At 44.9% G+C, this 25,077-nt stretch overlaps 3 protein-coding genes and 2 non-coding genes across 12 annotated transcripts in view; all 5 read left to right on the top strand.

The window, feature by feature from the left end:
• DENND2B (DENN domain containing 2B) overlaps positions 1-16,088 on the top strand; it is a 185,394-nt gene extending 169,306 nt beyond the window's left edge. For all 7 annotated transcript variants that reach the window (XM_075094768.1, XM_075094765.1, XM_075094761.1 and 4 more), the window contains 6 exons: positions 10,411-10,588; positions 11,602-11,643; positions 12,647-12,758; positions 13,763-14,002; positions 14,867-14,953; positions 15,340-16,088. In XM_075094768.1, coding sequence (XP_074950869.1) covers positions 10,411-10,588; positions 11,602-11,643; positions 12,647-12,758; positions 13,763-14,002; positions 14,867-14,953; positions 15,340-15,374 — 694 coding nt within the window. In that variant the 3' untranslated portion in view covers positions 15,375-16,088. The remainder of the gene's footprint in view (positions 1-10,410; positions 10,589-11,601; positions 11,644-12,646; positions 12,759-13,762; positions 14,003-14,866; positions 14,954-15,339) is intronic.
• Positions 16,089-16,858: 770 nt separating this feature from the next.
• Positions 16,859-21,764, top strand: RPL27A (ribosomal protein L27a). Its single transcript, XM_075094774.1, has 6 exons — positions 16,859-17,429; positions 17,882-18,459; positions 18,742-18,805; positions 19,394-19,469; positions 20,312-20,486; positions 21,571-21,764. Exons 2-6 carry the CDS (start codon positions 18,457-18,459, stop codon positions 21,697-21,699), a joined length of 447 nt encoding a protein of 148 aa, XP_074950875.1. The 5' UTR covers positions 16,859-17,429; positions 17,882-18,456; the 3' UTR covers positions 21,700-21,764.
• Positions 19,846-19,977, top strand: LOC142058194 (small nucleolar RNA SNORA3/SNORA45 family). The gene has a single exon (XR_012660885.1). It is a non-coding gene; the product is annotated as a small nucleolar RNA SNORA3/SNORA45 family (small nucleolar RNA).
• On the top strand, positions 20,759-20,890 carry LOC142058180 (small nucleolar RNA SNORA3/SNORA45 family). Its single transcript, XR_012660872.1, has one exon. It is a non-coding gene; the product is annotated as a small nucleolar RNA SNORA3/SNORA45 family (small nucleolar RNA).
• Positions 21,765-21,894: 130 nt separating the features above from the next.
• TRIM66 (tripartite motif containing 66) overlaps positions 21,895-25,077 on the top strand; it is a 64,549-nt gene continuing 61,366 nt past the window's right edge. Inside the window, exon 1 of one of the 2 annotated variants that reach the window (XM_075094760.1) lies at positions 21,895-22,809. In XM_075094760.1, the coding sequence (XP_074950861.1) occupies positions 22,719-22,809 (91 nt within the window). In that variant the 5' untranslated portion in view covers positions 21,895-22,718. The remainder of the gene's footprint in view (positions 22,810-25,077) is intronic. The other variant, XM_075094758.1, reaches the window with a different exon arrangement.

Raw genomic sequence — 25,077 nt, 5'->3', positions numbered from 1 at the left:
ATTTCTTAAGCCATTGATCGTAAACTGCAGTTGGGTACAGATTGCTGCAGCAGCCCTCCTGCATAAAAACATGGGCTGCCAGGAGCACCACAGGTATAACCTTTGGTCTCTTTGTTGTCATCTTAGAAAAGACTAAAATTTAAGTTCCTTGTTCTTAGCATGTATCTTAGCACAGTGTCTCATGTATCAAAGTATGACCTGAAGTTCTGTGATGCTCTCTGTTCTGGTATGATGGGACATCTACAGTGAAAGAAAAGCTTTTGTGCCCGCGTGCTTCTGAACAAACTTTCATGGGGGAGCAATGAAAGGACAGGCAAGCACTGTGACAGGCCCCTTCTGCTCCACATTGCCTGGTATACTTGTAATGTGCTGTGGGGATGTGCTCGGGTAATTACAGTGAGGCTGCTGATGCAACCATACTGATAGGATAAGATAGCACAAGAGAAGAGAGGATGTTGCAAGCTTAAGCTAAAGGGGATGTGATCAGAGAAGAGTTCATGGATGAAGATGTTGCCAACTCAATTTTCTGTAAAATATGGTAAGGAGGGACCAGAAAAAAGACACAGACAATGACGCAAACTGTTGGGCAAGTCTGCTTCATGAACTGTACTTGTTGACACAGCAGCGTGGCAAACCATGGCTCCATGAATTAAAGTCAGAGAACACAAGTCCAGAAACTGGATTGTAACCACTGTGTTTATCATAAAAAACTCCTTCCCTGGAATCATCCATAGCACAGAGGAATTGGTGCCTGAGCTGTCTGTAACTCATCTTCAGTAGTCACTGGAGTGTGTCCCAAAATTACCTGCATCACCGGTGCCCACTGATAAGGAACTGCAGCACTGCTTTCACCAGATAGGTGAGGCCATATTGTGATTCCTTTATGAGAATTTTACAACCTTGGCTTTTCCCAGACTGCACTGTAGAAAGCACCAGATAAAACCTGAAGTGTGACTAATTTCTTGCAAAACAAGGTTTGGGTTTGGCTTGTTTTCACGGGGGAAAAACCCACCATTTGAGGCGTGTGAGGGTTAAGTAGCTACACTCTTGTAAGTAAGCACAGTTAAAAAGATTCTGCAAAGGACGATAACTGATAATTGGGCTGACGTGATGTGGAAAATATGCATTTCCTCCACAATCTGTGCCCCCCTCTCCCTGCCAGTGTTATCGCTGAGGCCTTGTTTGCACTCACAAAGCTCACTTGCAGCAAATGTGTCAGCATTCAAATTAGAGGAGCCACCGTGACATGACTCTGCTTTTCACCCCTGGCAAAAGCACGGTTAGGTTCTCACTTCTGCATCAGGCTGCTGATTGCCACGTGGTGGAAGCCTGGCTTGGGAGGCGAGGAAGCAGCGGATAGACCCTGGTGGCTGATGGGCAAGGTGCATAGCAGTGCTCCCGGTTTGCTATATCAGTCACCCACCCCGGAAAACATTCAACTCTTGAATAATATTTTTCCTTTGTCAAGCTCCTGTGCAGAGTGAGGGATTTTCACCTGATTCTGGACTACGAGTGAGTCATTAGCTCACTGCTAAGACTGGGTAATATATGTTGCAGTCCATAACAGACAGGGGAGATCTCTCATTTGTGCTTTAGAGAGCTCTTTACCCAGTTGCAGAGATCGACTGTAGCAATATTTGTTGTAGTGTGTGTAATGATTGTTAGGAAATGTTCAGAACTGGCTGCTGCTTTTGAGTTGGCACAAATGGACTTGGATCACTATGATCCTTGTAGTAATCTAAAATATGCACATACAGATATGCCCATATTTCCTGAAAAGAATGATGTTGGCTATTGACCAGAGATACAGTATTAGCTGCATACTTTAGGCCAACTACTAAAGACCTCATGTCATGACTCTTAGTTTACCTCTTACTTAAGTGTTTGCTTTAAAAAATAAATCACAATGCAAAATATTACTCTGGCTTTTACAGCCTAAACTCACTCAATTTTCCATGTAATATGCACCCACTACTTTGATTTTAAACATCTCACTGACTGTTCTAGAGAAAGGTCAGATCTAGTAGCAAGAACTTCAGAAAGTTCAGAACCCTCTTTCAAGTCACATATCAACCACTCTGACCTGAGCTTCCTGCAGCTACCCAGGTTTTCACAGATTTACGTGAATATCAGGTGAGGAGAGGTACCTCAGCAGCAGCAGAGAAGTCCTCCTCCCTGTGAACCCCTACACAGAGGTGGGGCCTTTACAGAAAGATTCTGCCACAGGGGATTCTCAGTCCAGGAGGTGGAAATCTAATTATTTAATTAAAAAGTAATTTGCATTACTAAAAGTTAATAAATATGTTAATAATATATTAAAATTAAATTTTAATTATTTAATAGCTTAAAAATTACAGAGTTGACTTCCAAACCACCTTATAAAGACGTGAAGGATTCTCTGTAGTTTGCTTTTACCCTGAAGGTGTTCTATAAAAGTAAAAAATTGTTCAAATTTCAGAAGCTGGAACTTAAGTTGCTGATGAGAGAAGCTGACTTTACAACCATTTAGACAGCACTCTTTTCCACAGCAGTCCGAGTACTCATGGTTCAAAGGGGCTATCGCATCTTACGTGTGTACTTGCAGACTGATCTGATTAAAATAGAAGTGGAAAAACAAAAGGTATTTGAGGCTTCATTTCAGCAAAGGATTCCAGCACAATGAAAGTAAATTAAGGCTGAAACTTATGCTACAATACTTCACTGAATCAAAGCCTAGAACAGTATTTTGCCTGTCCACTCATGCTTCGTTTTAATTGGTGAAGCCAGGCATGAACTGACTATAACTCCTGCTGCTCTGTAATCATTAACATTAATTTTTCTATCGGTGTCCAGATGAATTACTGTATTAGAATTAATTTGGGTCACACAGCAATAAGCTGAGCACAAATTCTGGTGTTTGTTTTGACCATAATCTTCTGTCTCTTGCATACAGGTAAATATAGCCTTTGGAGGAAACTTGTTTTTTTCAGTTTGAAAGTTATTCCTGATGGAAACTGTGGATTTGTGTCTGCCTGCTTATCAGCAGGCTGTGCATAGTGGGGCAAGGGGGAAGCAGCACAGAAGTGGCTGAAGTGTATGAGCACTGGTTGTTATTTGCTTTACATCTGTCCCACGAGTGGGCTTCAAGCCTCTGTCACACACTTTCAGCTACACCAGTGTCTGACCTTCCCTCCTGCAGCTGCAGCCCCTCTTGGCAACTCTGGTACTGAACAAGGATCGGTAATTGGCATCAGACAGGCTTGCAGTCCTTCCATCTGCCTATAGCAACTGGGAGGAACAAGTTTCACAGGGACATAATAATTTGGCCACATGTGTGTGACAGAGCTTTATCCATGTTCATATTAAATTGTTTTCCCTCATCCTTGAGTCATTCAGCCCAGCTAGTCACTGTCTTGTCCCTTAGTTTTGCATCCCAGTCTCTTTGCCCTCAGTTCACGTTTCCTTTTCACCTGCTTGCCACACTGATTTTTTCTTCCTCCCCTCCCAGTTCTGCCTCACAGGTTTTATTTTTACCCCTCTGCATTTAATCCTGCCTCCTCCCCGTCCTTCCCTTCCCTTTCCTAGGGTTCCCCGCAAGATGAAGATGATCTTCCTCTCTAAGCTGAGCCTCCCATTTTTCTGTAGCCTTGGGCTACAATGGAAAGGAAGGTGCTGCTTAGCGCGAACAATTTATCCTGAAGAAATCAGTAGCTAAGTAAGTCTCTTTTTAGGGTGCACAGAATTATCCTTTTAAGACGGCTTCTAACATAATCAAATCAGAGCAAGTGTAGGCATCACTAGTAGATGTCCTTGGCACACAGGCCATCCCCTCCTGCCTCTCTTCAAGTCCTTGCCATGAGAGCATGCCACCCTTTCACAGAAAAGTGCAGCAAAGATGTTTTATATAACAAAATAACATATTTTTTCTATCTGGCTTTGGAAGCAAACTGATCTGATGCCAAGCAGGGGGTTGGATCAACTGGCTTCCTAAGGCCTCTTCCCACCTGAATTACTTTATGATTCTACATAATTTTGCCTAAAATTGGAAAACAAAAGTTATCCAGAGGCAGACACACAAGCTTAAAAATGTCAGTGAAAACAAGTTACATTTTTAATCCTGATCATGTGAAAACAGTGCCTTACAAATGAAAGCAATCCTACAAGTACACAGGTCTTCCAAACCCAACAGTAATTGCAGTCCTTATACATGAACACACAAAGGTATCCTTTAATCCCTAATCAGCAGTGATGTTACCTGTGACAGCTTTGCTTCTCAGAATAATCTCCATATCAGCTTTGCTTCAGTATTAGTTTACAAGCACAAAAGTATTTATTGCTTCATGTTGTTCCTGGTGAGAAGATTATCCCATTTGCTTCCTGCAGTCGTCTTCTGCCCCAGCCCCCTCCCCACCCTCTCTGCATCCAGTGCTGTGCCTCTGAATGTGCCTGTTGTTCCTGAGTGCGTGTGCTTGCACATTCCTCAACTTGGGGCTGCGGCTGTGCAGTCAGATGGTTCCATTGCCATGATCTCTTTTCCTCTAGCAATGACTCATGTGATTTTATTTTGAAATGTTCACGGGGCAGGTCTTCTTGCTAAAAAACTGCAAAAACATGTAATTTCTTTGGTTTGAGTCAAAAGAGAAGAGTTGAAGATTTTTTTTGCCTTTTAAATGTCCTAGAGTGGTACCAGAGAAACAATCAGCAATAATTCCGCATGGGAAGAAACCCTATCATGTCTGACACTTTCACACTGTCTAGAAAACCTAGAGATGTCCTGCACCATTGTATCAAAGACTTTCTTGAATTCTCATTTTACTCCTCCCTGCTCTGTTTGGTGAGTAGCTGGCGGTATCTGTGTTAACGAAACACGTGCCCTCACAGCACAGCAGCTCCGGGAGTGAAGCACAAGCCATTCATCTGGGGCTCTGGGTGCACACAGCCTCAGAAGGGTGCCTGGGTGTCAAGGGGGTGTTGGAGCTGAGCACCCACATTGTGGAGCAGGGAGAAAGTGGTAGTATCTCCCTGTTGTCAGCCAGCTCTTCTGACAGGCCAGGTATCCTCAAGGACTTGCTTTGGAAGCTGACCTTCTGCAGGAATACTGCAGGAGCTGATTACAGAGAGACAGCTGGGGTATGGAGACTGTCACTTAAAATAGTGATATGTTTTCATTTCTGTTTTGTCCCTGATGCTATTACTTAGTCTTATCCACCTTGAATAAAAGTGCTGCTTTTATTTATTCTTATCCATCCAGAGAAACTTTTATTATTTTTTTTCAGAGCTTAGGTGTTTATTGTATCTGGCACAGCATAGTTCTGCTCCAGATTACTGCCTGCACAGTAACAGCAATCCTACATGCACTCCATCTTTCATCCAAACTGTAGCAGTCTGCTACAATTTCTATTTCTGTTTTCTCTTTACCTGATGCTTTTCAAGCTTTCTGCTTTGTCCTTCTCCACCTCTGCACTCCATGTGTGCTGGAGGGGAGATGGGCTGAATCCTCAGCCCTGTAGCCTTTTCCCAGAGTCTTTTACAGAGTCCTCTGCAAACCTCTCAGACCACTGTCACAGACTTCTCTCTCTTAGAGACTGGAGTTAATCCAGGACCTGGGGAGGCATTGAAAGGTGTAGGAAGGAAGTGTCAGGTATATGGTTTTGCTACACAGTTTATCAATGGCACAAGGGTAGGAGCTATCAGTGAAGAGCACAGCTGTGGCCTGTGGCAAAGCATGTGGCTGTGTAATACCCATCTGAGTTGAGGTATTACACCTGGGAAGGATGGAGCCTCTAGATTCCAACCTCTAGTGTGAGGAAACTCTCCTGAGCAAACGAGAGGACAGGGGTCAAAGAGGTAACTTAGTCCCAGAGCAGTTGTTGGCTGGAGCATGTATGCATTAATAGAGCAGATGAACGAGTTCAGCAAATGTGGACATAATTAAACCAGCAGGGAGAAATGAGAAACATTGACAGGCTGTGGAAAAGTAAACACGGGCAGTAGAAACACTTCTTCGTGAATTTATATTTTTGGCTACATTTCTCCATCCGAGGAAGCGGAGGGACCAGATTCTGACAATCTGTCCCAGTCCTGTGCATGGTCCAGAGTGTCAGCATCGTACAGAGCTGGCACCAGCCCTGGGGTGAAGGAGCCACTGTGTGGCTTGGCCTCACTTCCTGGCGAGTAAACTTGTCTGTCCCTTGGGAGAGGAGGAGGAAGGGGAAGGGATATTCTCACCTTCCCCTCCTTCAATGTAAATGCCAAAGTGACGGTGGAGATGCACGAGAGTAGCAAGGTAGGATCACGGAGTCTTGCCAGCAAATGTTTGTCTCTGCTAGAGGCTTAGTCTTGAACTTAGGAGATGCTCAGGGTGTGAGGCTCCCTTGGGTCAGTGAGATGTTGTACACGGTAGAGAGGGAAGATAGAATATAACTTTTGGCTATTACAGAAAAAAGGGAATTATCCAGTGTATCTGTGGAATATTTCCAATGTGAGTAGTATGCGTAAGTGAGTATGACTTTAACATTTCATGTGAGTTGGTGACTTGCAGTACACAACGAGCCATGGTTCTCTGAAGCAGATGCATCCAGCACTAGCATCTACATCGGCAGTGCTACCCACAGCCAGGGCAGTGTCCATTCACTGCTCCGCAGCAGACAATGTGTGTTTCTCAGAATATGGTAATTGTGCTGTGATTAGATATTAATATAGCCTAGACTTGGGGTTATTTGTTGGTTGACCAACCCAAAATTTGATAGAAGATGTCCTCCTACCTAAAGGACTAAATGTTCTTTTAACATCAAAGTTAAGTCTTGTTAATTTGCTTTTGACATGGGCCTAAACCATGTTCGTAAGCAGTCACAATTTGGCTGAGTCATGGTAGTGTCTGAAATTCCTGTGCCTCGGCTCTTAGTCTGAGCCTTGTGCCTCTGCAGCCCAGTATGCAATAAGGAAAAGTTTCTATGGGCTATCATGAAAAAATTATTTGGAAAACAAAATAGCCTAGAGGAAGAGATATTGATGTTGAGTGGGAAAGAAGCATTGTCATCTTTTGTTCACAACATGATAAAGATCTCTTCAAGAGGTGTTTTAATGATAATGTAGCCTTCCCATATTTCAAAAGATTTATCAAGTGGCATATTGGTAAATGTAAAGGAAAAATGTTTCTAATTTCTTATAATTATTGATAGGCTTATAGTGTAAATGTCAGAAATTAGTGATTAAGAATGTCTCAGTAAGACTGTAGAAACTCATATTAATACTTTCACGAGGACAAGGTCAAACACTGAAGGTTTTTTTTTAATCTAGTGAATAAAAGGCACAGGAAGAACCAAAACTTAGGCAAATTCCAAATAATTTTTAACAAGATGATAACCATGGAAAAAAATCTGGAAGAAGTGGTGGATTGCCTGTGTTTTGAAATCAGTTGAAACTCAGTGTTTTTCTAGAAATAGGTCACTAATTTTGTTTTAGCGAAATGCAAATTATTGGAATGAATACAGGGTAACGGGATGAGTTCAGTGGTGTAGGGCTGGGACCCCAGGCACAGCCGGCCCCGTGTCGTATGGGTGTGGCTGGAGCCCTGGGATCATCATAGCGCGTCTCCCACTTGCGCACGACTCTGGTAACGCTTCCCCTCTGAAGTAGGTGATGTTTTATGTTCCTCGTTAGAGTGTGACTCATACAACAGTTTGGTTTCTTGTGCCCATGTATAAAATCACCTGCATATGGGTAATGTAAGAAGTGTTTTCCAGTAGGACGACAGCTAGAACATTATACAGCATTCCTGTAAAACTGCACAGACCAAATGAAAAAGCCCACTCTCAAAACCAGCTCTCTGTATTACCAAAAGTGCCTTGGACTATGAAAACTGAAAACGTTCTGAAAATCTGATTTCTTTGACTATTCTGTTGGTTTACTTTGCGTGCTTCTCACACCTTAAAGAAAAGAAATCATCTTAGCGTACTTCTTATTTCTCATAAACAGTAGGACAGTGTGTCAGTTGCATATCTTGAAAGGAAAAACTGGAGTAGACTTGGTTCCCGAGGGTAGGACGTTCTTTTTAATTTACCAAACATGCTTCTCATGAATAATACCCTTTTAAAAGGATCTGAACCGTATTTTAGAGATTTAAACTGGGGGTTCCCTTATATCCATCACCTCTGAATTTGACCTTACAAAATGTAAAAACCTCACACTGAAGTGAAAGATGTGTATCCTTTCTAATTACAAATCTTTCCAGCTATGGAAGAGACACAGGCACTTGGCACAAGCAAGAGTTTGGTAACAGCGTGTGGAACCCCCGCTGCCCTCTGCATGAGCAATGTCCAGGAGGAAGGGTAGCGGGCAATTCTGTGGACTGAAAGTTCAGAGCGAGTGCTTCATGGGGGTCAGCCTGAGACGTCTCACAGGGAAAGATTTTCTGAGGCTGAATTTTGAAAAACTGCATTCAGAGCCTTAAAAAGCACAGGCCAAGGTGCTGATGAGGGGGATGGCGTGACCCGTGGTGACACTGGCAGAGCAGAGCAGGGTCCTACTGCAAGATGCAACCCCCATGGCCGCTTGCTGCATTCAGCTGCTGCCTTGCCCCAGCCAGCTACCGGGAAAGCTCTGGAAGAGAAACCAGCATCCTGGGCGGGAGCCCGAAGCCTCCCCTAGCGTGGGAATAGCACGCACGAGAGGATGCAGGGGCTGATTTACGTCACAGCACTGCGTGTAAAACGGCAAGTTACAAAAGGGCATTCTATAGAAAGGAAAAAAATACTAACCCAATATCAGAAGAATGTTTGTCTTCCTGCTTTTAGCTTAACATGGCTCTTTTTTTAGTCACTCAACTAAGATGACTGAATTTGTAGTGTTTGAAAATGCCACAGAGTCATTAAAGTGAGCTTGAGAAAGTGCTGGGAGTCTGTACCATGCTCCACAGCTCTTCTGAAACACACCACTACGCTTGCTATGGTACACTTGAGACCAAAACATGAGTCAATGGCAGCACCATCACCTGCCATAAAAAATATTAAATTACAGAAACACATATTTTTACAGGAAACCTGTGTCAGAAACATGTTATAAAAACATGCTCCTGACAGATGTTAAAGGAAACATCGAGTAAAAAAACCCCAACAGATTATTCGCCATAAAAGACAAGCATTTGCTCTTCCCCAACCTTTTCTCTCCTCGTCCTCTAATTCTTACTTTTCCCATGCAGCAAACTTCAAAGGTTAATCATTGACAGTAGCAAACAGGTGAAACCTTTCTCCTGGCCTTGGAATAACCCACAACTAAAAATGCTTGCAAGTTATTCCAGTGGAGGTCTGATGCCACCTAAAGTCTCCAATAAGTCTTGCAGTAGAACAAATCAGCATTTCCCCCCAGCATTCTCAAGCAGCAACAGCTCTGAAGCTATTGGTTATTTATACTTCTTTGTGGCTACATTAAGCACAGCAGAAGTTTGCACTGTGAGAAAATTAGCTCAGTCATGCCAGGCTGGGTAAAAATCCAAATTTCTGTCATCCTCAGCCTGTGAGAAGCAGACGTTGTAACTTAGTCCAAAATCAAAGCTCTGAAATGGAGAGCCTATCTTTATTCCCCTGCTGCTAAAACTAGCTTGGTAATGATGTTCCTTCATTTTTAACATTTGGAAACCATATGACTCTAAAAGGGAATCAGCTTCAGTAGATGGAAGGACAATGTATGTAAGACATCTTCCACAAATTATACTAAGCCTTAGTGTTTAGGGGATGCCAATGTGTATTTTAGAGTACTCTGCTGAGCAAGGTTAATGCCTTTATCATTAGAGTTGTTCAATAAACCCATCAAAATGTATTGCAATAAAAATATGCTGCTGTCACAAAAATATACAAACTTTGAAAAATATGGTACTCTTACTAGATTTCCTTTGGAGCAAGTATTGATTGTCGGGGTTTTTTTTTACATCTGATTTAGTATGGTTTTTCTTTAGGATGTTTTTTCAATTTTATATTTCTTTTTCATTTTCCCTTATTTCTGCTTTAGTGCTTGACATAAGAACATCAGTATTATGCGTTGTTACTACTGACCTGTTGTAACAGCTAAGAACTGAAGTTGGTTTTGGATTTTAAGCATCATTAAAAGTGGCTGCTATTGGGTGCTGTTAGGAATGTTAAACCTCATCTTCCAGATCAAAGTGTCTCCTGACTGCTCTAATGAAACAAATGGATTCTAGTTTTTTGTCTTTAGTTTCAGGTCACCTAGAGGTGGGCATAACACAGTACAGAAGTGGTATGGACTGGAAGGGGACAAAGGCAGGCTGAAGTCAGAAGTGATATATTAAAAGGCAGCCAGGGAAACTGTGACAGCCCCTTGGGCACCTGCATTTTAACATGCTAAGTTTATCAGCAGGTGGTAGGCATTGTGGATGAAGAACCAGCTCTGCTAACATGGTTGTTCCTCTCTTCCTAGCACCCTCTCGAGCTGCTCACATGCCGTGGTGGCCCTGCTGTACCCCTTCTCCTGGCAGCACACCTTCATTCCAGTTCTGCCCTCATCCATGATTGACATCGTGTGCTGCCCTACCCCCTTCCTTGTGGGACTACTCTCCAGCTCTTTGCCCAAACTGAAGGAGCTGCCTGTAGAGGAGGTAGGAGCTGGCACCAGAATTGTTTGCCTGGAGTAAAGCTGGCCTCACCCTGGAGAGGGCCTGCCATTCGCACAGAAATCCTCATGTTTAATTTTTAATCTGCCTCTTTGTTTCTCCTCTGCCTAATTCTCATGAGCAACTGCCTCTTGATAAAACTGCAGTAGTAGGTTCAGTATTCTCTTTATTCTGCCCCTCTTCCCATACCTGGCACCCTGCCAGAGAGAGGTGAACGTTAACCTGGTCAACAGGTAAGTACAGGGCACATACGGTGATTGGTTCTGATTTTGTTGTACCTGGAACAAGAAGAGGAAGACATGAAGTGCCATCTGCTAGGGCACCTATTAATGCTAATGGAAATTTGTGCATGAAGCCAGAGCCAGCACAGAAAATAAAACATTTAAGCCTTTTTTTTTTTTTTTTGGTTACTTCTGAGACTTTGTTAATACTATATTGGAAATCAAATGAGAGTTGCACTTCATCAGTTCTTCCAGTAATAAAATACCACACAAATACTCCAGGGCATATGCTTCTCTCTTACTCCTATTAGTTTCCCATCATTTTTCTATGAAATTTTCTTTTCTTGTGGTCACTTTCAAGGTTCTCTGTGCTTCTGACCCATGTAAATCTCTGCTCTGTGTTCCTCCCACTTTCCTAACACTGCTCTCCCACATCTTCCCAGCTTCATCTCTCAGCTTTGCTGCTTCATTATCATTAGTATTTCACACCCTTGCCCTTTGGAAGCCCTCCTGCCTCAAATGACACCATTTTCTTTAAACCCCTCTGAAATACTTTTCATTGTATGTTGTATCTAACTACGTTAAATTAGACTTTAAACTCTAAAGAAAAACTTCACCTTCTTGTTTTATAAAGCACATAACGTGTTGTTTCACAGTAGGAATTTGACTCATGTTGAGGCTTGGGACTGTTCTGATGATCTTTTGCTATTCAAAGGCAGACACAAATGTTTTCTGTCTCTTCAGATATATTTCACTGTACTGTTTTCTTTTCTTTAGGCTTTGATGGTTAACCTGGGATCTGATCGATTCATCAGACAGGTAAAGCACAGCTCGAAATGTTGCCATGCAGTCCAGCAGGCTGTTTACTCCTATAGTATGATTAGGTTTCTTTTATTAGAGATATTTGGCAGGAATTGTGCAGTGGGAAAGAGATGAGAAAAAAAAGTTGCTCGTTTTCTCTTTCACCTGCAAATAAGTACTACTTCTCAGGTACGCAAAAGGGATTGAGGCTGTGACTGTCAGAAGAAATCAAGAACTGTGTTCACCGTGCAAATAAAATATCCAAAGATGATAACATGATGTTAGCAAGAAAATTCACACTCTTGGAGGTGAAAAGGGCAAAAATTGCAAAGAAAAGTTTTTGAGTGAGAGGAAAGGTGAAGACTAGTTTAATGTGGTGGGAAAAGCAGGAGCCTTGTAAACAGGGAGATGAAGGATCACCATCTCCTGATAGTAATGTGGCACTAAATTTCAAAACCAACAACCTGCAGGTTAGATGAGTAAACTTTTTTGTACGATTCCCTGGAAAATATGGCTGATACATAGAGGTTGCAGAGCTAAGATTCGTGTGTCTACTTGCTTTTGCTGAGCAAGCATTAAACAAGATGAAGAGCAACACGGGGAAAACCCAGAAAACAAGATATACTAGCATATAAGTAAAAATAACTGTCAAGAACCAAAGAAGCTGCCTAAAACCAACCAAAAGCAGCTGTGTGTACATGTAGCTGGGCTTTGCATGATCCGTATTTAGTTAAAAACAACTACTTGGATTTTTTGTCATATAAAGACCTGATTCCAAGTTTCTATATGTTTACCTTGCTTTTTGGATTTTCATTCCTGGCTTTAATTTTATTACGAGCGACAAGAAATTGTGTTTAGAAATATATGATAGTTTCACATAGATTTTCATTATTTTGTTTATGTAGGCATGACAGTAGCAGATACAAAATGCTTTTCTTCTGAATTTTAAACCTTGCAAAAGCATTTGCTGTAGTTGCTGCATAGATTAATGTGACCTAAGGATATTTTTTCTCTCTGTCAGATGGATGATGAAGATACACTATTACCTAGAAAATTGCAAGCTGCTCTGGAGCAGGCTCTAGAAAGAAAGAATGAACTAATAAATCAGGACTCAGATAGTGATTCAGATGATGGTAAGTTCGTTTGGGAACAGGGACTTCTACACGTTCTATAAACAAGCGTGTAGGTAGTATTGTGATTTCCACCCAGGGGAAAGACAGATGGTACTTCAGTACTGAAATACTTTTTGTGACATCAAAGATAGTCTCTGAACACACAGGGAATGGGACTGATAGCATCAACCCACAGTAGTACATTGTCAGCCATCTATTTAATTTCTTTGTAAATGATGTGCTCCCATGAGTACCTCTAAACCTTTACTCAAGCAGAGGTCTGCAGTTGGCCCTAATTCAATCCAGATAACTATATGTGCTTAGGGACAGGTCTGAGTTTGGAGTTGCTCTTGGCGCTCGGTATATTCAGGGGAGAGAAGCAGGTACTTTCAGAAAATAGTTTCAGTGCAAGAGGGGCTGAGTTGCCTCTGAAGGTTCATATTTCTCTCCAGTAATTATGAAAACAGCCCAGGGTGAATTTAAATGCCTGTGGTTAAAAGGTATGAAACAGGCCCCTATGTAGTTTTTGAAATTTATTTCTACTCATCTGTGTTACCTATGTAACACTATTCTAACATCTCAGAAATGATGAAAATAACAAATTCTGCAACATAACCTTTTTGATCAGTTCTTGGTAAAGGCTTATTATCCCCAGAGCAAACATTTTAATTCTGAGTCATTCAGAAGCTTCTCAAAAAAACTTGAGTTAAAATATGAGGTACAATTTTGATAAAGCCCCCACAAAACTTTCAATTTTCTGTGCTGTTTCCCGAGTTTTTATATTTCTCATTGACTCTTGGTTATGAAACACCAGTTATGTAGACTGGCACTCTTGATTATAAAGCCGCTACCCTCTTCCCTATCTGACGTATATCCAGGGCTGCAAGGAGCCAGTATGACTCCTTTCAGTTATTAGCACAGCATCAGTAAACTGCTAGATGACAGTACCTGGCCCCATGTGGTGACAACACTGAGAACTCTGGTAGCAGCTGATTTTGGTGTCTTATTGCTGCCTTATTTTACAGAATGTAACACCCTGAATGGATTAGTGTCTGAGGTTTTTATCCGATTCTTTGTGGAGACAGTTGGCCATTATTCCCTGTTCCTAACCCAGAATGAAAAAGGAGAGCGTGCCTTCCAAAGGGAGGCTTTCCGTAAATCTGTGGCCTCCAAGAGTATCCGCCGCTTCTTGGAAGTTTTCATGGAATCCCAAATGTTTGCTGGCTTCATCCAGGACAGAGAGCTGCGAAAATGCAGGGCAAAAGGTAAGGGTGATTTTCTCTCCCACAAGGCAGGTCACTTGTGTTTTGCATGGGTCCCGTGGTGAGCACCTCTATCTACAGTGAGAGTCGAGCAAGTTCTTCACGGCTGGTGTATCTCCTGAAATACATTGTCTGCCACTTGCGGGCCTAGATCGTCGCCACGGTGGTGATAACAAAAAGGCTTTAACCAGAAGAATATTCACAACTGAGTGCCTTAAACCACTCAACGGCAAAACTGGGAACGATCCCACGACGGGTGCTGCCCACCCATTGACAGGACACCCCACCCGCCCCCCGGAGGCTGCCCGCCAGCGCTCGGGGAAAAACGGGAGAGTGTCCGTGTGGTAAAGCCCAGCTAACCAAAGGTTCATTTGAGTTTAGGTTTCCGGAGGCCGCCCCCGCTGCGGGGCGCAGCTGCCGCCTGTTCCCGGGGAGGGCCCGGCCCGGAGCTGGGCCCGCCTCACGGCCTCGGCGTGCCGCGGGAAGGGGAGCGCTCTTCGCAGCCGCCGGGAGCGGGAGGCGCAGCGGGCCCAGTATGGGACGCCGCAGCCTGGCTGAGGCGGCGGGACCGCTTCCCGGGCTGCAGCCGCCGTGCTAGGCCGTGCATGGCGGCCTTGTGCCGCCATCTCCCGGGGCGGCGGCGAGGCCGATCTGAGGGAGGCCGCCCTCCGCCGCCGCCGGAGCCGTTGTCCGTCACGCAACGGCCGGGGCTCGCGGCCCCTAACAGAGCAGCCCCTTACCGGCAGTAAGGTTTTGTAGCATTAGCGAGGCAAGGGGCTGTAAAAGCGGGGAGTGCGCGAAGGGGCCGGGGAACGGCCTTGCCCTGAGGCGGCTCGTCACAGCGTCCTGTTCTCCCGTCCTCCACAGGTCTCTTCGAGCAGAGGGTTGAACAGTATTTGGAAGAGCTCCCGGACACAGAACAAAGTGGAGTAAACAAATTTCTGCGAGGCCTTGGTGAGGAAAACCTTTAGAAACATTTCTAAAATTAATTTTCATGTTTTATTTTTTTAATTTAAAAAAGCCATACCTGAGGTGAAATCATGTAGTCAAGCAGTCTCACTGTGATAGGAAATGGAAATATGAAAAGGAAAACAATGAAAGCGTAGTTAAAGCTGACAAAACCAGATTTAATTACGATGCTGCTTATCACTTTCATTTCCACTTGGTGGCGGCAGAGGAACCAGACAGTAACCGAGGAGGAGAAAAGGAAGTCCGCTGGTATGAAGTGGAAGAGTTAGTCTATGGCAACTACACGAGAAATTAGACCCATTTGCTAAGTAGCTTTTGATTGTCCTTGGCTTTTCAGTACATGCTAGTGACTGACGGTGTGCTTTCTTTAGGAAACAAAATGAAGTTCCTTCACAAGAAGAACTAACTTCATTCTGCTGAAAGACCAACCCAAAGACTGTTTATGATGCTGTGCAGGAGACACCTGCACTGCGCCAGAGCTTGACATGGGAGGAGAGCGGAGCGAGCTGACCACAGCTTCAAGTGACAGCCGATGCTGTTGGACAGCGTGCGAGACGGTGGCTCCTTTATGTATTTGGATACAATCTGTACATAATGTGCTGTGAGCTTTTGTAATGAGCAAGAACAACTGTGGTAAATATTTGTATATTCCTGAGAATAACAGGTGCTTTGGTTTTTTCTTTAGTATGAATTGAGTTATGCTTGGTGCAAAAATGAATAGCTGATTATGTGCAGCTGACTGTCTCAGCACAATCACTGACTTCACGGGATGTTTGTGAGAGCTACACTGATGCCTGAATACTGCGGGGTGAATGAACTTGGGTACGTGGGAGAGGTATGCACAGGAGCTGCTTTCATGTGGCAGAGTTGGTATTTTTTTTCATTCTAATTAATATTAAAGAAATAACAAAGTAACTTGATAATAAGGTACTCGGTTCACAATACAAAATTTCCACTTGGTTTGAACTCTGGTCAGTAAGCTACTTGTAATCCAGTCTGCACTAAGACTGCTAAGCCTGAGGAGATCTCAGTTCTTTGACATGCAAGCTGCAACGAGTAGGTACAGTACATCCTTTCCCTATGTATGTATGTATGGTTTCTAATAAACTCTGTAAATATACCTGTTTGTTTATATTCATTGCAAACCTCTGCCGTTCCTGATGTTGAGTAGGTACAATCCCAGTAACTTTCCTGTGATTTTAAATGAATTTGTAATTAAAATCTAAAATGGTTATTGCAAATCTGGGTTTCAGCAGGTTTGCTGTTTCATGACGTGTAGTTTGATTTTTTTCGTCAATGTTTCTTTCTGTGGGGCTGAGACAAGGTGTTTTATATCCCTCTTCTGTTAATTTTATCCCAACAGAAGCATCTCGTAAACCATTTTTTTCCTTTGCATGGGTTAGCAGCATATTACTCTTTGTCTTTGTATCATAGATACTGCTCCAGAACAGTGGTATTTCCTGGTTGGTTTTGTGCTACCTTGGTTAGATGATCAGAGAAGATAGGAGCAGTTTGTAGCAGACAGCCTTTGCCTAAATTTTGGACGAGCTGATCACCTGCATTTCATGAGAGTCTGCTTTTCTTTTGCATCAATTGCAGTCTGTTTAGGTGGTGTTTCCATTTCAGTGAAGGCTCTCCAGCAGGACAGGAATGTGGCTAGTTTGCCGTGGCTTTCTGTGCATCTTTGATCTGGTAACATAACTCCTACCGGTCGAGATTGTGTAAGTGTTCCCTTAGTCTGAAGAAGAAAATATAAAATACTTGAATATATTTGCAAGTCTTGACAGCTAATGATAATTGTCTAAAGCTTCTTAGCAGTGTGATTTATTTAGTTAGATTGGCTTGAGGCTTGCGCAATTCCTAACCTGACAGTGGTTATGGTTTGCTATCAGCCTCATAGAACAAAATGGAGGGATTATTCACTGAAAAGGTGAAGTCGTTTCCTTTTTTACTTACCTCCCTCACACTTGTGTGTATACAAAAGCTTCTTAAGTGTACATGAAATGTCTGTGAAATATCAACTGCTTTTGATTCAATGGAAATTAATCAGAAATGTTAATTTCCATTAGTTGTACTCTATAATACGCTGTAAACTCCAGAATGACTTAGAGATGTAGTTCTTCAGAGTGGAAGGAGTCACTTGTACAGGTGCATTCTAGCTATTTTATAAACAACAGCTGCTAGTAAATATATGGGGAAACTTAAGAAATATATCTCTTAAGAAAATGGTGGACCATCAGCCAAAGGAAGTGCTGCAGAGAAGAGCTGCTGCTCCAAAGGCAAGAAAAAGCCACAGAATGCTGGTGCACAAGGACACGGTGCAGTAAAACCCATCTCCCACACCCAAGCCGTTTTCCTCCATCTGCACTTTATCTAAGTAGAAAGCTTTTAAACCTCATATTACCCGTCAATATGTCATTCCAGTTTTTGTAATGCAAATCAGAGGACCGTACCAGGCAAGGCGAAATCACGTTTCAAAAACATTTGTAGGTGCCTTCTTGATAAACAATCCTATGTTATGCTGAGGTCTGCGTTTTGAAAGGATTAGATGAACAAAAGAAGGGACGTGTATAATTTTGGCTTCTGTATTAGTTGCTAAAACCAAGTGTTCCTGAGCATGGAACATTACTAGTGCACTGTTTAACGGAGAATGAAATCCTGAAGAAAAACAAATCCAGTACCGAGACCTGTGTTTTAAATTGGTAAAGATTTGCTTAAAGGCTTAAGGCATCAAATACATAAAAAAAACCAAACGACAAACAATAACCCCCTCCAGGAACTGTTACTCTAGTGTGGCAGATAATTGTGTTTAAGTACATAGTATTTGTTTTCCCGTCGTTACGATGTTCAATAAAGTGACCAAGCTTGCAAAATATCTTAAATTCTGCTCAAAAACCCCTACTTTTGCTACAGTCCACAGAGAGAAGGGAAAGCAAGCTGTGTCGGTAACCACGACGCAGCGGCACCGGTGCTGCCTGCTGGCCGAGCTCCGCCCGCTGGCGAGGGCAGCTCCTCAGAGCCGCCACTCTTCTCCCGTCGCCGGCAGCGCGCCCCGGCCGGGCAGGAGCAGCGGCAGGAGCCCAGGGACCGCTCTGTGCCCTCTGGGAGCCGCGGGGGACGGGCGGGCTGTGCCGGCGCTGCGGCGTGAGTGCCAGCAGAGCAGAGCGCCGCGCTGCCGGACCGCGCACGCCTCAGAAGCTGCCTGGACGCCGCCGAAGCGTGAGCTGGCTCGTCCCGACGGGCTACCGACGCCGGCCTCGCCGGAGTCGCCCCTACAATCGCGTCGCTTCCCCCTCGGCGCCGTCGGGCCCGGCCCCGCTGATCCCTCAGCCCCGGCGGGTCTCGCGAGGCTCTGTCCCAGCTCTGGGCGTCTTAGCGAAGCCTCGCGAGAGCGCGGCACTGGCCCCACCCCACTTCCGCCCCCGCTCCGCCCTGTCCCGCTCTCGCGAGCGCGGAGCTCTTTCTCTTCCCTCGCGCACGCCGACAAGATGGTGGGTGCTGAGGCGGGCCGGGCTTGGCTGATCCGGGCCGGGCTGGGCTGTGGGGGCCTCTGGCCGCCGCTCTTCGCTTCCGCGGCGGGATGGGGCGGGGGACGGGGGCGGGGCGGGGAGCGGCGCTTCCCGGAGGCCGCGGTGGGATGAGGCCGCTCGGGCCGTCCTTCGGCGGGCCCCGGCCGCCATGGCGCCCGACTGCGCGGCCCCGGGGGAGGGCGGGCGGCGGCCTTGCCTCTTGCAGCCCGTTGTGCTCACAGCTGCTCTGCCGCTTCCCCGCAGCCTTCCCGACTAAGGAAGACCCGGAAGCTGAGAGGACACGTTAGCCACGGGCACGGCCGCGTTGGTGAGTGGAGAGGCGGCCGCTGGCGGGCGGGTGCCCCTCAGTGAATGCTGCCCCATAGCACCCCACCAGCACCGCGGGGTGCTGCTGCTGCCGCTGTCCCCCACGGGGAACGCGTCTGCGGGTAGTAGCGAGCAGTACTGACGGTCATGGCCTGCGTGGGTGATGCTCGCCCTGTGGGCTGGATGCCGCAGTCATGGGCTGGTCCGAGCCTTGCGCCTCCTTTTAGGCATGCTTGGATTTGTAACTTAACCTCAGTAGCGGCCGAGCGATGAGTGCTGGTTGTGTGACACCTTAAGCTGATGGGGCAGTGCCGTGTCCCTTCTCTTTGGCCATCCCTGCCTTTCCTTGTCACCCCCCTTGTGCTGGCACTGGTGTCATCTTGTACTCCTGTAAGCTAACCAGGGCCGTGCTATGGTTATTTTTTTTTTCTCCTGTAGGATTAGTTTTTAGTTGGCTCATCTTGCTGAACGAAGATGAATTCAGAAGAGTGAATAGAACAAGAATAATTAGCTTAAATCGACATTGACTGTACGTCTAAGCTCAAGTATTATGTGCAATATTCTTAGCGTAACAAACTTTTCTTTTTAGGCAAACACAGGAAACATCCTGGCGGGCGTGGTAATGCTGGTGGTATGCACCATCACAGGATTAACTTTGATAAATAGTAAGCTGACATTTTAAATATATACTAGCAACGTGTATGTTCCTGAAGTAGAAACAACTAACTTCTATGTGTGAATAAGCAAAATTCCCTGCAATCCTATGTGGTGTTTCCTCTAACCTGAAGTATGGCATTGTAGCTGCAGTCAACTCCTGTCCCTTTCTACCCTAAAATCAAAGGCCTTTTCACTTAAACCAGACGTCTTTAAGAGTTCAGTGCAGTGTTTGGTAACCTTGACCAAACTTGCCTGTTACAACGTTGTCCCTGCTTAGCGATGCATGCACAAAGTGTTATGTAAGTACAAAACATTAAGTTAAATCCAAAATGTGTCCTATTTAGCTGTGTACTGTAAAGGTAAGGGATGTTGTCTTTACTTATTGCCGAGACTAGAGTCACATCTGGACACTGCTTGTTGCCCTGGTGTGCTAGAGTACTCGGACAGTAGCCACTAATCTATATTCACTGGCTGTGGCCGTTCTTGACTCAGTCAGTCACCAGGTTAGTGACAGGAGCTCTGGAACTCCTCAGGCAGCGCAGCCCTCCCTGCATTCATGGAGTTGGGGATGCTCTGGAAATACAGGGCTGGGCCAGCCTTAACCAGTGAGGGGGTTTGAGTTGCAAGTTCAAGGGAGAAAAAACATTCCAAGAGAAAATAATTCTCCCTCGGTTTGGATACTAATGATTATTGCACTTAAATACTACGTGTTAATATCAATAAAAGTATCCTGTGACGTTTTGATTACTTTGATCAAGAAAAAGGCTTGTTTTCATGTTAATTTGTAGTTCTACCTGTTCAGGATGATTTCTAAGTACGATCTAATGAGGAATGTGGTTTTTTTTCACAGTCACCCTGGTTACTTTGGAAAAGTAGGCATGAGACACTATCACTTGAAGAGGAACCAAAAGTTCTGTCCTACTGTCAATTTGGATAAATTATGGACGCTTGTCAGTGAGCAGACGAGGCTCAATTATGCAAAAAAGGAGGGAGGACTGGCCCCAGTCATTGATGTTGTTCGCTCAGTAAGTTTCTGCTTATCTTCAAACCTGTAATTCCTGGTCGCTTCATGTGTAACTTAGCTTTGCGTGTCCAAGCAGGAAAACGGTGAACTGCAAATAAGCTACAGTGCTTCAGTATTTGTGAACTTCTCAAGACAAATGTCATGGCATATAAGCAGTTACATAGGTATTTAGGCTGTTACGGTTTTTCCTGTAAGAACTTATTTGTGTGTGATTGTGGACGGGGACTTCCCTTATTTTGGAAGGTGGTGAAAGATGAAAATCAATTCTCTAATACCGAGACTAGAGTCACATCTTAACATGTTTGATTGTCTTGGTGTGCTATAGTTCTCGGACACAAACGTCTGATCCCTATTCGCTGGTTGCGGTGTCTCTTACCTCAGCCAGCCACCGAATCAGCGACACTGACTAGTCTGCCAAGTGGGTATATTCTGTGCCCCAAATTAAGATACCTGTGTTGTCCAGGTGTGCTGCTGTTTCTAACAAGCGATGGCTTCAACGGCTGTTGTTGTTACTGGACAGTGTGGAGTGATTGTTCTTTACATTAGAAAAGGACAGGAATGAAATGAGGCTGCCAGTGGTAGAGAACAGCTATTGCTGTGGAAGCGTGCAAAAGCTTCCGCTGTGCATTTAAGACTTGCAGAAGCAGCCTCTGCTTTGTGCAGAAATACCGGCATGTCCTACAGGTAGAGAGCACTGACCAGAAGTCATGGGGTAGTAGATAGTCTTGGAAGTGCAGCCAACTGCTTCCTCTTTTGGGAAAGTGGGGAAAGGTTGGTGACCTCTTTACCAGATCTCACAGTGTTTTCTGTAGATGTAGTATGGTGGGGGAGCAGAAACCCAGCTTCTAAATTACAGGAAAAGTTCAGTTTAATGTTTCCACTTTTTCTCTGAACAAACCCAACTCCACTAGGTCACGCAGGGTAATTTTTTTCCATTCCTACCGATTTTATATTGGAGACGGACACTAAAGGAGGTCACAGTTATCATGGTTTTGGTTTTAACCGGTTCATACTAAAAGACAAATATGAATGTAGGAGCCTGCAAGCTGGTTACAAACACTTAACGCGTTTCTTAATCTTTCCAGGGCTACTACAAAGTCCTGGGCAAGGGGAAGCTGCCCAAGCAGCCTGTAATTGTGAAAGCAAAGTTCTTCAGTAGAAGAGCAGAGGAGAAGATCAAAGAAGTTGGAGGTGCCTGTGTGCTTGTGGCATAAAAGCCTTTGTTTTATTCAAATTTTTTGAATAAAGATAATGTGTAAGGTGGGCTGATTTACAGAAACTTCTGATTTTTTTTCCTGACTTGTCCAGACACTGTTCACATTTTAGTCTTGTCTGCTTAGTTATTTCTGCAGGTTTTGATTAGTGATTTGACTGCTTCTCACTATCTTTTGAAATAGCCTGGCTGTAGGGTCCAGCAGTTGGCATGTACAAATGCATCATTGTTTTGTCTTTACAGGGTAGCAAAATAGATAGCTTCTTCCTGTATTTGTGCAGCTCTTTTGATTGGTGGTCGGGATTTTTGTACACCAAAGCAACATCTGTGGGGATACTGCCTTGGCCTTTGGGAATGAAACAGCAAGAGAGTGGACAAAGAAATGCAATGGACAATGCAGAGTGGGTAGCAGTATACCAAAAATTGCTGTGTGAAAGAGACAGTATGGGAAATTGCTGTCAGGTAGCTTTGTGATCAGTAGACTTTGGGGTAGTGAAACAATTCTAGTCTCATTTCTACTAAGGTGGAGTATAGGAGGGAGTGAAGGAAATCCCCAGGAATAGTGTGGGACAGCAGGGAAGAGCTGAAATAGGCGGGAAGAAACAATCCAAGGTTTCTACCTAGTTATTGCCAGACTTAGGTCATGAGAAGCACTTCCAGCAGGGTTCTGCAGGCACTGAAGGTCTGCCTAGAGCGCAGCGTTCTCACAAGTAACGCCAGCTTCTGAGCAGAACAGTGCTGTGTGGTATGCCTCTACAGCTAACAGCAGCTGCGCCTCCAACAGGAATAGTGATCAGCGTTTCTCTTCTATAGGCATTGTGCACAGGAATAAGATGTATTATGAATTTAATTCAACAACGTGGTTAAAATCTATGCTTTTTTGTGGCATTATTTATGAAAAGTCCTTCTAAATTATGACTTTTGCATTTATCCCTCCCGTGCTTCAACTGCTGCTAAATGGACAACAGGCGGCTAGCTTCCAATCGCAGTCAGCATACAAAACATGTACCATTTTAATCCATGTGCTTTTTAGAAGCTGCTGGTGTAGTACTCAGAATCGAGGGGTTTGTGTTCTGTATTCAACAGCGTGAGGCCCATGGTCACCTAGAGCGTGAGCTGCCATTGATAGTGTAACACTGATTTTGCAACCTCTTAGCTAGACCACAGCTTGTAAATAAATCAGATTTCTTTGAGATTAGGCTGACTTCTTCCACTACAGGATGAAATTGCTTCTGCGTGTACTAATTCTGAATTTCACTAATTCCTAGCAGTTGTAGCAGCAGCATGGTGTCCTTCTGGTAATTATGCAGACAAGCAAACAGATTGCATTTGGCTAAAGATCTTTAAGGCTTCTTGTCAGTGTTACTGGACTGAGATGGCAGTTCCAAGTTGGTGTGGTTTTAAGGGTTAGTAACACTCGTCGTGTTCTGAAACTGTTGCTTAATGACTGAACTAACAGAGTAACTGTTCATAAACTTTTGTTCATTAACTCCTCAGGCAGGGGACACAATTCCTGAAGTTGCCACGTGTGGGACAGAAATGGTGCCACCTAGCTTCATCCTTCCCTACAGCTAATACAGAGCAATGGCACGGCTCTGGAACTGTGCTGTATGAATTGCCGATGTATTTGGCTTAAAATGACTACATAAACTATTGCTTGCATAGTTCTAACATCAAAATAGGGCTTCAGTTGGCAATGCAAGGCTTGACCCTGCATGCCAAAGCAGAATCTTTATCTAATGGTAAAAAATCAAACTATTAACTTAAAGCTAGTGAGCTAGCTCTTGTTTTAAGTGTCAGACCAAAAGCACATAAACACCTATTTTTTTATGCTCACTGCTAGAAGCCTTGAATTATTGCTAGTAGTTGGACATTACCTTCTAGTACATGTGATATGATCAGTGATATGATCCTAGTTAATCAACTCCTAACCTAGTGTCTGGCAATAATTGAGTTTAGAGGGATTTTTAGGGCAAAGCTGACATGCATTGCTATGATAAAATAGCTAATCTTAGCCTGCTAGTTGTGAAGGACTGTAACTCAAATGAACAGTTTGTAAAATACTGAGGTAAGAGTATGTGAACTTTATCTCACTGTCTGCTGGGACCACTGTTCCCTAATACGCGATGCTATTTATGGACTGCCAGAGCAAAATCATTTCAGTCTTCGAAGGTAAGTTGCGCAGTACTGCAAAAAAAGGAACGTTGTTACTCCCTCACGTTGGTGACCTGATCGCTGACCACATCACAGAGACAGCGAAAGGTTGTTACTCCGAAGTACATGTGACAACAGGCCAGTGGTGATACCTCACTAACATACGTCGTAGACACCACTCTCAATGCTTTGGTATTTAATGTCTGAATATAGTATGTCTTATGTAATTCTTCCTTATTTTGTAGTCGTGCTTTTGAGTACAAAGGGCCCTGTGTGTGAAGTGTACAGCTCCACCAGCCCTGGTCTCTGCTCTGCTGAAGGCAGAGCATTTGGTGTGGGGTTTGGGTTTTTTGCACACCTGAGCCTTGCCCGCAACGTACTTGCCCTGGGGCTGGGGCTGGGCTGCTTCATCCCTGGCGGCTGCCGGTGCCCGGGGGTCTGGAGGAATAAATCACTGGTTTTGAGATCGGGCTGTTGCGAGGTGTGTTTCCAAACGGCATCTCTCCCTCCCGCGGCAGGGCCGGGGCCGCTCCCGCCACGCAGCCCACCGGGGGCACCCACCGGGACCCCCGGAAGGCGGAGCGGCTGCCGGCGGGCGCCGTGCCGGGGCGGGGGCGCTGGGAGCGGCCAGCCCCGCTGAGCGGTGCGGGAGCGGGGCCTGTCCGCCGCCCCCCGCCATGGCAACGCCGTCCCGCACCCCAGGAGGCCGCTTCCGCTACCGTGGCGGCCCGGCCCCGCCCCCAGCCCGGCCGGCGGGTCCCGCCTGAGTCCCGCCCCCAGCTGTTACTCATGGCCGTTGGTCGCGCGGGGGCGCCCGCGCAGTCGTGCTGCCTGAGGGCCGTGGGGCGGCCGCCAGCCTCCGCGCCGGGGGGGTTTCGGGGGGCTCGGGCGGGCTCTGCCGGCCGCTGGCCTTCCCGCCCTGCCGTTGCTTGGGGTAGACCACCGGCGGGGAGGTGTCGGAGGGCCGAGTAATCACAAACAGACGGCATTCACCGGCTTAACGAGCCGCCCCCGTGAGGGGTGGTAGGGAGCCCCAGGATGGCTGTCCGCGGCGTCCAAATCCAGGATTTTCCTATATAAAACCGGTAGAAATGAGGAAGCTAAATGAAGACCAACTAAATTCTAAAATGTAACACCTCATCCTTTTTATTTGTTTGGGGTTTTTTTGTTTTGGCTTTTGTTTAACTGATAAACATGGTTTGGTAGGTGAGAATATTTTTATTCA

Source organism: Phalacrocorax aristotelis, chromosome 5 (assembly GCF_949628215.1).
Source record: "Phalacrocorax aristotelis chromosome 5, bGulAri2.1, whole genome shotgun sequence".
NCBI classification, from domain to species: domain Eukaryota; kingdom Metazoa; phylum Chordata; class Aves; order Suliformes; family Phalacrocoracidae; genus Phalacrocorax; species Phalacrocorax aristotelis.
Note: the sequence above shows the minus strand (reverse complement) of the source record. Positions and strands in the feature narration are given on the sequence as shown.

What these genes read in the sequence shown, in the direction of transcription:
- RPL27A (XM_075094774.1), top strand. An exon ending in CCACGGGCACGGCCGCGTTG is followed by an intron (nt 18,806 to 19,393) that starts GTGAGTGGAGAG and finishes TTTTCTTTTTAG; the next exon opens with GCAAACACAGGAAACATCCT. An exon ending in AGGATTAACTTTGATAAATA is followed by an intron (nt 19,470 to 20,311) that starts GTAAGCTGACAT and finishes TTTTTTTCACAG; the next exon opens with TCACCCTGGTTACTTTGGAA.